The 10,641-nt window shown below is 41.8% G+C and overlaps 1 protein-coding gene across 3 annotated transcripts in view; it reads right to left on the bottom strand.

The window, feature by feature from the left end:
• Positions 1 to 838: 838 nt before the first annotated feature.
• MYL3 (myosin light chain 3) overlaps positions 839 to 10,641 on the bottom strand; it is a 46,090-nt gene continuing 36,287 nt past the window's right edge. For all 3 annotated transcript variants that reach the window (XM_075082066.1, XM_075082065.1, XM_075082067.1), the window contains exons 5-8: positions 9,319 to 9,492; positions 6,755 to 6,832; positions 5,208 to 5,243; positions 839 to 1,690 (exon numbers count right to left, since the gene is read on the bottom strand). In XM_075082066.1, the coding sequence (XP_074938167.1) occupies positions 5,215 to 5,243; positions 6,755 to 6,832; positions 9,319 to 9,492 (281 nt within the window). In that variant the 3' untranslated portion in view covers positions 839 to 1,690; positions 5,208 to 5,214. The remainder of the gene's footprint in view (positions 1,691 to 5,207; positions 5,244 to 6,754; positions 6,833 to 9,318; positions 9,493 to 10,641) is intronic.

The raw sequence follows: 10,641 nt of genomic DNA, 5'->3' as shown, positions 1-10,641 counted from the left end.
AGCCTTGAGGAGAGGATGGACCACTGGTGGTGACTATCTCTAGTGTCCATCTCTGGCACACTAAAGCAGACCTAGTTGCTAATGTCATGGCCTCATCAATGGCCTGTTCAACACATGGCTCTTTTCAGGACTGATGCTTCAGAGGCAGTTTCTTCAAAACCAGTGATTTACAGTGACAATTTGGGGCTTTTGCCTCTTATTTTGCACCTTTGTGTAAAGTTCACCCAAGCTGGATATAAGACATTCCTGCCATTATTAACATCTTTCTCCTCCTCCCTCTGCACTAGCCTTTCGAATTTCCCTTGGCATTTTATTGCTATTGCCATCAGCTTGATACTACATTTAGCTCTCTAACTGCTGGTTTTCTATTATGGCTAGTCAATGGTACATTTTGTTACAGCTCGTATTTTCACGTAATTCGATTGTTTGTGTTCTCTCGTTCATAGCAATTCTTCTCTGCGGGGATGACCTATTCAGTCATTGCTATGCAGTTTGTATCCTGGTATTGCAATGTTCCACTGATTATCTTCCCTCCATTAAGTTTCCAAGTTGTCTGTTTTAACAATACCTCTTGCTTAAATGGAGTGTCACGTATGTAGATTCTTTGGTATTTCCTAACAAATTGTAGCAGCTTATTGCTTCTTTTTCCACCCCCAAAGGATATAGCTTATTTTTTTTTCCTTTTTAAATTACTGTTCCCCAGAAAATGAGCCAACTTAATCTGCGTACTTTTTCACGCTTCTCAGCTTTCCTTTGCCTCTACTGAGGTTTTTCTCAACAGCATTTATTTCCCATTTCCCCTTTCTCCCACAGACACAGAAACAACGATGAAACCAGGTGACAAAGAATCCCAGGTTTTACTGCGAAAAGCTACAGGACCAAGATATGTAAATGAGAACAATTTCCAGTTTGCACCGGGAAAGATATTTTACTTTTTTCACAGGCCAGAATGTTGGAATGGGAAGTAATCCTGGTGGAGAAGGGATGCATTTTAGCAAACATTGTGCACACTTCTGGTATGCTTTGTTTTCTTCAGTTACACCTTGTATGTTAAAGGTGGTATCTTCCAAAGCTGAGAAACATGTGAACAATGTTCAGCAAATGCTCTGCTGATTGCTGGACATTCTACTTTTACTATTTTTCTCTAAAGATTAAGAGCATTCCTTGCATACATGAGATTTATACAACTGGTTTAGTTTCTTTTCTCCCTTACTCACAGCTACTTTTTTATAAATGCGATAAACACAAAGAGAAAGGTCCAGTTGTTTGTTGGAAGAGAGGAGTGGAGGGAAGGATATGGCTAAATGACAAATACATTTTTTTTTACTGATTTAGTAATGAAAAAAATTACTCCCCTTTTCTCCCCTCTCCCTTAACAATTTTGTATTGCTGTTTATATTCTGTATCAGAAAAAAGTGACAATGCCCAGGTATTCATAGTTCAGATAGTTCATATAGGTATTCATAGTTCAGATTTCTTCAGTTTCCTGAGTGTATTGAATCTCCACGGAGACCACCCTCTTCCCATGAAGAAAAAAAGACAAAACAAACAAAAAAACATTTATCCAAATAACTTTAGGGACAGCACATTTTGTAGCTCTGTAATGGGAATCTGGGCTGAAGAATGAGAAGACATTCCGTTACATCGAAATCCAAGGCCAGCATCTGGGGCTTTCGGCGCCTATCTTGTCCTAAAAACAAAGTTATTTTTAAGCATTAGAGGAAGAAAGGATAAACAAACAACGCCACCAGGAATCAGCCTCAGTCATCCTCATGCATCTGTACTCAGCTTATTGGCAGCAAGGCCTGCAGCAGAGTGTCTCTGCACTATGAAGATGCCAACTGACATCAGAGAGCAATTGCACAACACGAGAAAATATCCTTAGTCAGTCCCAACCCCACAATCTTACACTCAAAGTGTAAATGATGGATAAAACATGGGAAACAGTGATATGGAGAGGCAATATAGCCATGTCAGGCGTGAAGCTAGGGTAAAGACTCAGCTTTCCAGAAAAACAGTCTAGTTCCTGAACCCCTAGACAGTTTCTCCTACTTCTGTTATCCCTCCATTATCTGCAGTCAGTCGCCAGTCAGCAACGTTTGAGCGCAGGGGTTTCTCTTAGCTGATGTCTAGATTTCAGGCAGGATCCATCTCCTGTACCATAACCATCTGATACCATTATTTGAGACACCCAAGGCATTCAGAACATTCCCATAGAGATGGCAAATATGACACAGGGGTTATGGGAGATCTGTCCTCCTCAGCGTTGGCCTCTGGACTCACTGCATCTATGTGCCGTCTTCGGATGAGGTGAATCATTCTGAGTTCATCTAACTTGACCTTCTTCAGGTCTGGAAACAGAAGTTCTCCACTTTCGTATAGACACCTACTTTTAGGCATCTTAATCTGATGGGAGCTGAGGAAGACTATGTCAGCTGGTCAAATAGTGATGGCATATTCTAGGATTTCACTTACAGTCACATGAGTTAAAACCACAGGGCTGAACTGAGCTCCCCACACCTCAGCACCTAGAGCCACGTGAGATGTCCTAGAGTACCCTGCCTGGCTGCCAACTGCCAGGAAGCACTGGTGTGACGTGGGCTCTGCATCCCATCTGTGAGGGCACTGATACATGAAACACCTGGAGCATCTCAAACAACACCATGAACCTACATGTGGAACACCAAATTGAGCCTCTGTGTACACACCATGGACCGTGTCTCCAGCTGTACTGCTCTACTACTTGAGCTTATATGTTGAAAGTTAAATAGGGTGGTTTTGTAACACAAAGCTTGTGTTACAGAAGTAGGTATCTGAACAACTTTGACAACATCGAGCTTGCTCCCAAAGATGCCCTTTCCCAGCATTTTGGGCTGTTTGATCAACTCCCATGAATGGACATGTATCCAAACCCCAGACCATGACATAACGTTGACTCTGCGCTTCACACATTCAGTCACATATCAGGGGGAGAGTTACGTGTGTTGCCTTCACGGGGCTCCATGTAGTCCACAGGCCTGCTCCACGCTGCAGTGGTCATTGGGCCACGAGGAGGGTACAGTGCTTTCTAGCTACATGAGAAAGCCTAGTGTCTCCTGCTGCCCGTGTCTTTCCTGCTGAGTAGTGTAAGGGGTAGGTGTGTAGCTAATCTGGGAGTGTTTTCTACAGCAATGCCTGATGTGAAGGAAGACTAGCTGGCTATAATCCTGCAGAACACTTGACTTGAGGGGGCCGAAAAAAAACCACAGTGGAAAAAGTCACTAATTGAAGACGTACTTGATTACTCTGTGTTATAAATAGCATGTAGCACCTGGGGGCAAGCCAGTGGAGAGGCTGTGTACAAGAAAAAGTCAATACAGAGCAGTCACAACAACTATGCTCACAAAATAAAGATAAAACGAAAGACACAGTCCAGTTCTTGGGCTACAGCTCTAGCTTTTCTCCAGCATATCAGAATGACCAATAAACACAAGCCACTATATTTTTAGACTCAAATCCAGATTCCCACTGAGTTAAAATCCAGTGTTTTGGGATTTGTTTGTTATATGCTTTAAGGCAAAGGGCTATCACCCTTTCAAGGATAAACACTGCCTTTGCCTTTCCCTAAACATGCCAACAACAACATAGCAGGGATAGGAGATGCCACCTCTGGATGATGTCCATTATGGCTCACTGGCAAATCAGTGGCATGTTGGTTCTCTGTGAGTCAGGAGCTCTCAGCTCCATAATGAGCAAAGACACTCTTGTGGCCCCTGTGCTGTAGGTCCCAGCCCTGTGCCAGCTTTATGACCTACAGCTGCTCACTTGTCTTCTTTTCTGGCTGATGTTGCTTTAGGTGACTAAAAAGACTTTTGGCATCAGAATGGGAATTCGCCACGGCTGTGGGTTTAGGATAGGACTAAGGATTGAAAATATCTCTAAAAACCAAGTAAGGATCACGCTTGCTGTGGGATTACCCACTACGGCTGTGGGCCAGTCCAGATCGTTGGAATCAAAACCTGGGAACCAGTGTTGGAAAACTGAGTGTGTGTTCAGAGAAGATAAATGCCTTTAAGAAAGAAAACTGGACTGTAATAAGAAAGGAAACCTAGGCATCTTTTTTAGCCAGTTTACATTTTGTTCAATTATATCGTGGAAAAAAAATTCCCAAAACCTGGATGTGACTTCTACTTAACTTCCTCCCTGGGGTGCCAGTGAACATAAAAAAAGGGCCACCGCACAACAGACAGGTCTCAGTGGGCTGGGATAATGCCCCCTCCAAAAGGAAAACAAAGCCAGGACTGGTCAGGACAGAGTAGAAAAATAAACCAAAGCAGAAAAAAACAAAACAAAACCAAAACCCACAACCCAAATAAAACCCGAAACAACTAGAAAACATCTGAAAGAAGCCACTGCTTTCCCCAGTTTATCAGATATTTTGCAGAATAGGAGGAGTTGGTTAACTCTCAGGTCAGACCTTCCCCAAGAGCTGAGCAGAGATAAATAATGGTGAGTGCCAGCTGAAAACAGTGGGCACCTTTTCCAGGAATACAAGAATAAAGAATGACCAGGAAATACTGGAAATAAAGTTCAGCTCATGTGCAATGGTGAGACGGCAATCCCCTTAACAGTACTGTGGTTTGGAGAACACTACTGAATAAAGCCAGAAGATGTGCTGGACACAGCTGATCATTTTTCCTGGAAAACCAACCCATTTGCCAGGAGATGTTGGGAGCTGGATCTATGGAAGGCCAATAATTAACCTCCAAGCTTACGTTTAGTGACATAGGCATGCATTACGCCTTAACTACTTTTCATTGTAGTTTTTGCCCACTCCTTCTCTAGTCAGCTCAGTTCTATCTCCTTGCCTTTTTAGAAGTCTAGGAACAGACACTTATAAGTGGATGTGAAAGATGTGTATCCTTTGAAGTTTCCAGTCAGTCATAAAGGAATGACGCTTGCTCTTTGGAAACCAAATCCTTTTAGGATATATTATGTCAGAATTCTAACATAAAGGCATCCAGATTTACCAGACAATTGCAGAAAGGTCACCAATTTTCTGTGCACTTGATAGGTTGACGATGTTTTACTCATTCTTGTCCTAATTCCTTGTACAGCATGCTGAAAATACTCACTGTCTTTGATTAGTCACTTACACATTCTTCAAGCCTGTCTTAGATGCCAAAACCAAAATAATAGGCTATGCAAGGAGGACCGAAGAGACTCACCTGGCATTCAGTTAGCCATGATATGCTTCACAAAAGCTGGAAACAAGAGAAAGAGAAAGGTCATTTATGAATTCCCTCAGTAACATCCTGGGTATCTCAGCTTGGTTGTTATTTAAATTCACTCTTCTTACTTCCTCTGATGCAATGAAGACCATGCTACTTTGTGAATAAGATTCCCGAGAGCAGGTGCTAAATGCTTTGGAATTTCTTACGATAATATACGTAGAGTGCAGTGTAGCCAGCAGCCTAGGTAGCCAGTGGAAATGAACACACCCATCAGTCAATCCATAGCTTGCTTAATCCCTTACCCCTGGCTGCCATATGGAACTGGCTTTCCAAAGTATACAGCCATCAGAAACTCTGGGTCCTCATCTTGCAAGGCTTTCAAAGCTTCAGCACATCTGTACTAAGTCAGGGGGTACCGAAGGTGCCTCTGGAATGAACCTCCGGAATCCGCAGCAGGTCACCAAGTCAGGTATTGTGACTACACCTCTGCAGTGAACTCAGGTTTAGGAACAAACAAGGTATTTCAGAGTCAAACTAAGCTTTTGTTTCAAAAAGTTTTGGGTTCCATTTTTCTCCATTTAAAAAAACATTCATTATATATAATTTTGAAATTCAAAAGGAAAAGGAAAAGTACATTTTGCAGCAAGAAAATATTTTTTCCTTCCTAATAATCCCCCCCTGCTATGAATTTCCCTGAATTCAGCATAGGTTCATAAGTCATTTGGGCAGGCTAAATCTACAGATTTCTACCAATAAAATACTTGTAAAGAAATGTTTCCCTGGGCTCAAATGGCTGGTGTAGCATTTATAAGTAGAGGGAGACTAACAAACCAAATACTCATTAAAGGGTCAGTGAATATGGCAGACCAGCTAAATCACCAAGATGATACAATCACCAGCCGCCAGTTAACCTTAAGAAGGACTCAGCTGTGTAAAATAACATGTGTTCATGATCCCTGCTAGAATATTGTTGTTTTATTGAACAGCCTGAAGCATGTAGGCTTGCAAGATGCCGGAGAGAACCATGGTCCACTTACTCATGACCAAATCCTTTCATTATGGCTTTCTACAATAGCAATGAAATAAGATGGAAGATCTTTAGAGGAGCAGGTAGGATTCTTACAACACCAAAGACAATACTAAGGATAACATTTTTTTGCTGAGTTTTTGAGGGAAAACTTAGTGATTTTCTGTAAAGAAGTCTCAAAAGGGATGTGTATCTTTTTTTGAGAGGACAAGAAACTGTGAGATAGGGTGAAAAAAAAATAAAATTTTTTTTTTAAAGAAAAGACAAACAAAACAGGAATAAAGAGCCCCACCTCCTGAAACGGCCTTGGCCATTCAGCTATGGAAAATACAAACAAGCTTCAAAAGATAGGGTATATCAGGTGAATTATAGAATCTGCGTTGGTCTAAAATTTGGAAGAGCACACATCCTGATCTTTGGGAGTCAGATCTTCCACAGGTTTGAACTTTCTCAGGATAATTGCAACAATGCCTTCAGGCATACAACCGCTGCTCAGACGAGTGGTCATACCTACCTTCGTAGTTGATACAGCCGTTGGCATCTTCCTGACCAGCCATTAGCTTATCAACTTCCTCTTCAGTCAACCTTTCACCTGGGTGGAAAGCAAAATGCCTGTTTGGTACCTGCACCTTTTTTTTTTAAGAATTTACAAAGCATAGTTCAAAGAATCCAAGAATTAAAAAAAAGAGTGAGAGAGAAGGCAGGGAGAATGTCTCTTCAGTTTAATTTGTGGTGCTGACTGCTAGGAAAGCTACTTTTGAACTTGCAAGCTGAGAAAATTTGATCTGAAAACCAGAATGACAGAATAAATATGGAAACCCACATGATATTATGTTCACATATTCGTTCTTCTAAGAATAAGCTTTCTCTAAGTGCCAAATATTGAAGGTTTTAGTAACTTTTTAACCAAGTCCTCACTAAGTAAACTCTTAGTAGAGTCACCGTCTAGTTTGCCTCAGAGTTTGAGGTTCAGGAAGTTTCTAAGGTCAAACTTAGAATCTCTGATTTGGATTAGTGATCCATTCCATTGAATTTGATTATCTAAATATTAGGTGCCTATTCACCTGTAAGGCTTCATTCTGGTTAATCAAAGATCACCCCAATCCATCTCTTTATTCTGATTCTCATTTAGGATGAGATCAAATCAGTTCCATAAAGGTAAGGGAGAAATTTGAGGTTGATATCATAGAATCATGGAATAATTCAGGTTGGAAAAGGCCTTTAAGATCATTGAGTCCAACCATAAACCTAACACTGCTAAGTCTATCACTAAACCATGGCCCTAAGTGCCACATCTACACATCTTTTAAATACCTCCAGGGATGGTCACTCAATCACTTCCCTGGGCAGCCTGTTCCAATGCTTCACAACCCTTTTGGTGAAGACATTTTTCCTAATCTCCAATCTAAACCTCCCCTGGCGCAGCCTGAGGCCGTTCCCTCTCATCCTGTCCCTGGTGACTTGGGAGCAGAGACCAGCCCCCCCCTCACTCCAGCCCCTCTCAGGCAGCTGCAGAGAGCGAGAAGGCCTCCCCTCAGCCCCCTCTTCTCCAGGCTAAACCCCCCCAGCTCCCCCAGCCGCCCCCCAGCACACTTGTGCCCCAGACCCTGCCCCAGCCCCGCTGCCCTTCTCTGGACACGCTCCAGCCCCTCAAGGCCCTTCTTGTCCCGAGGGGCCCAAACCTGAGCCCAGCATTCGAGGTGGGGCCTCCCCAGTGCCAGCACAGGGGCCCCATCCCTGCCCGGCTCCTGCTGGCCACACCAGTGCTGACACATGCCCGGGGGCTGGTGGCCTCCTTGGCCACCTGAAATCATAGAAATGAAAATAAAATAAAATAAAATGCATCGGGTGTGCCCTGCTGCTCATGTTTTCCACTTTTCCATCACTGGGTTCTGGTGCACAGAAAAAAGTCCTCAGCTGATGTAAACCTGTGAAAATTCAACTAGTTTTTTTTTAATTGAACAGAAAAACACTCTAATTTACAGAATATTTGGCTATGCCTAGGATTTTGCCAGTATTTAGAGATGCTAATCTAAACAGGACTGTTAAATCTTAAGATTTGAATACTTCCTATTGGTACTTGAAAATCAGACATGGCCACAATGTTCTAGCTTACTGGAAATAGGTAAGTGTGAAAGTGTTTCTTGTAGGGCTGTGAAACTCACAAAACTGCACTGAGTGGTTTCTTTGTCCCAGGCAAGTTTACATAGGGCAACAATACTGTCCTTGTGGGTTTTTTTTTTTTTGCCATCACTGAATTTGGTCCCCAAACCGATGTGATAGCATCAGTGATAAAAAGGACAATAACATTGCTTTCTTTTCTTATTCCCTGTGTCATTAATAGACATGGTGTGTCATTGAATGAAAAGCCCTGTGCATAAAATATGTGGTTTTTTGAATTGATATCCCAGGTCAAAACCCATCACTAGAATCCTTTGGTCTAAATTGAATCTCTTCTGTAAAGGTTCATCCCTTTTTAAAATAGTGGACAACCACTAGTAGAAAAGGCCGATCTTGAGAAATGCTTACTGGATTCAGATGACAACATGTCAGTGCCTTCTAGTCCAAATTGGAAACCTGTCATTAAGTTACAGCCTAATTTTCTGTCCTGCCCTCATTCTGTTGTCATCACTCTCTGTGAAAAACTGAGCTTTTGAAGTCAAAGTCTGAGAGGATGGAGAGATATTGATCCCTACTGTAAAAACAGGAGCTTTCCATTTTGGACACACTTCTGTTAAACAGACGACTGTTAAAAAAGTGCTTAATCCTAAAAATTTTCTTGAAGGTACAGAAAAATGGAGAAAAATATTGAAGGAATAGATGTGTTTGGATGATTTTATGGTGATAGAAATATAATATTTATTGGAGAAATAAAACACTAGATCAAAGAAAGAAGGAAAGTAGGTCAGTGATTTTTAGCTTCGTTATTAACGGACATTTTTTTGTCTTTATAACTGAGGACAATGTGATGGCCGAAGTCTTGCTCAGTCATTTTCTCCATAAAGGTTACCCAGCATGATACAAGCTGTATGGGAAAGACCTCAATGAGGAAACTGCATAAGGAAAGGTTCACCTTACCCAGCGTGGCCAAAACGTGGCGGAGTTCAGCCCCCATTACTGTTCCATTTCCCTCCTTGTCAAACACGCGCAGACCCTCCACAAAGTCCTCATAGGTGCCTGTGTCTTTTGTCTTGGCAATATGCTGGAGCATGGGCAGGAAGGTCTCAAAGTCGATCATCTTGGAGTTCATCTCTACAAAGACACAGATGTAAATGGAAGTTTTGGTGGATTCTGGGAGAGCTGAGGACTAATCATGGGGCATCCACCATGGGTAGGTGGTGAGGATAGAAGAACTCTGGCAATAAATGCCAGCTAAAGGGGAGAAAAGAGCTTAGAAATATTGTAAGTACAGATGGAAGAAGGGATAGCGTGGGAACAAGGTCTGGCAAAGAGAGAAAAATGATTTTTAGTAGATAGATAGATAGATAGATAGATAGATAGATAGATAGATAGATAGATGGATAGATGGATAGATAGATAGATGGATAGATGGATAGATAGATAGATAGACAGGCAGACAGACAGACAGATACATAGATAATGTCCTAGTACCTGACATATCAAGGAAACATCAAGGAAAGACGCTACTGTTAGACTCCCAAGACTGTTTCATTCAACAAAAAAGTATGAAACTAAACAGAAGACAGTAAGAGAAGCTCGTTGCCAATAGGAAATCAGCTTTGCTTTTCAGGCCTACAACAGAGATGTGTAAAATCATACTGGGAGAGGAACTTCAGAGGAAATAGGCAGGACCAGGGCTGTGTATCCTGTTTTCCTGATTTTTTTGCCTTTCAAGAGCATCAGAGGGCATTTTGTTCCCATATGACCCCTTGTCCCATCTGCCACTGTGTCATTGCCATATCCTGACATATCATATTGTTGAATGAGGGCCTCATTGTCAGTTCCACCTCAATGGAAGGAAAGGACAGAGAAATAGTCTAGAAAATGCTTGAATTTAGACATGGTCTAGGAAAGATTTCCTTTGTTCTGAAGAGATATCCAGTGTATGGTGGATGCTGAAGGGAGATATTACCGCAATCGTTACAGACCCTTTAATACATACTTTCGTAGAACAAGTTATGTCCTCTCATTCAGTCTATCCCTTTGTTCCTTTGGATGTCTTCAAAATGGCATTTTTAGTAAACACAAGTGAATGCCTGTCATCAAAGCAATTTTTAAAGGCAAAAGCTTGTCATTGTAAAACACGCTGATGCACAGGGCCATTAAATTAATTCATTCTCCTAAATTCGAGACAATTATATTGACTGCAGGATCATCTTTTTCCTCATTTACTTTTCTGCTAGCAATTTGCAGAGGCTGTTCCATATCCTTTGTTATTTC

Source organism: Phalacrocorax aristotelis, chromosome 2 (genome assembly GCF_949628215.1).
Source record: "Phalacrocorax aristotelis chromosome 2, bGulAri2.1, whole genome shotgun sequence".
Taxonomy (NCBI): domain Eukaryota; kingdom Metazoa; phylum Chordata; class Aves; order Suliformes; family Phalacrocoracidae; genus Phalacrocorax; species Phalacrocorax aristotelis.
Note: the sequence above shows the minus strand (reverse complement) of the source record. Positions and strands in the feature narration are given on the sequence as shown.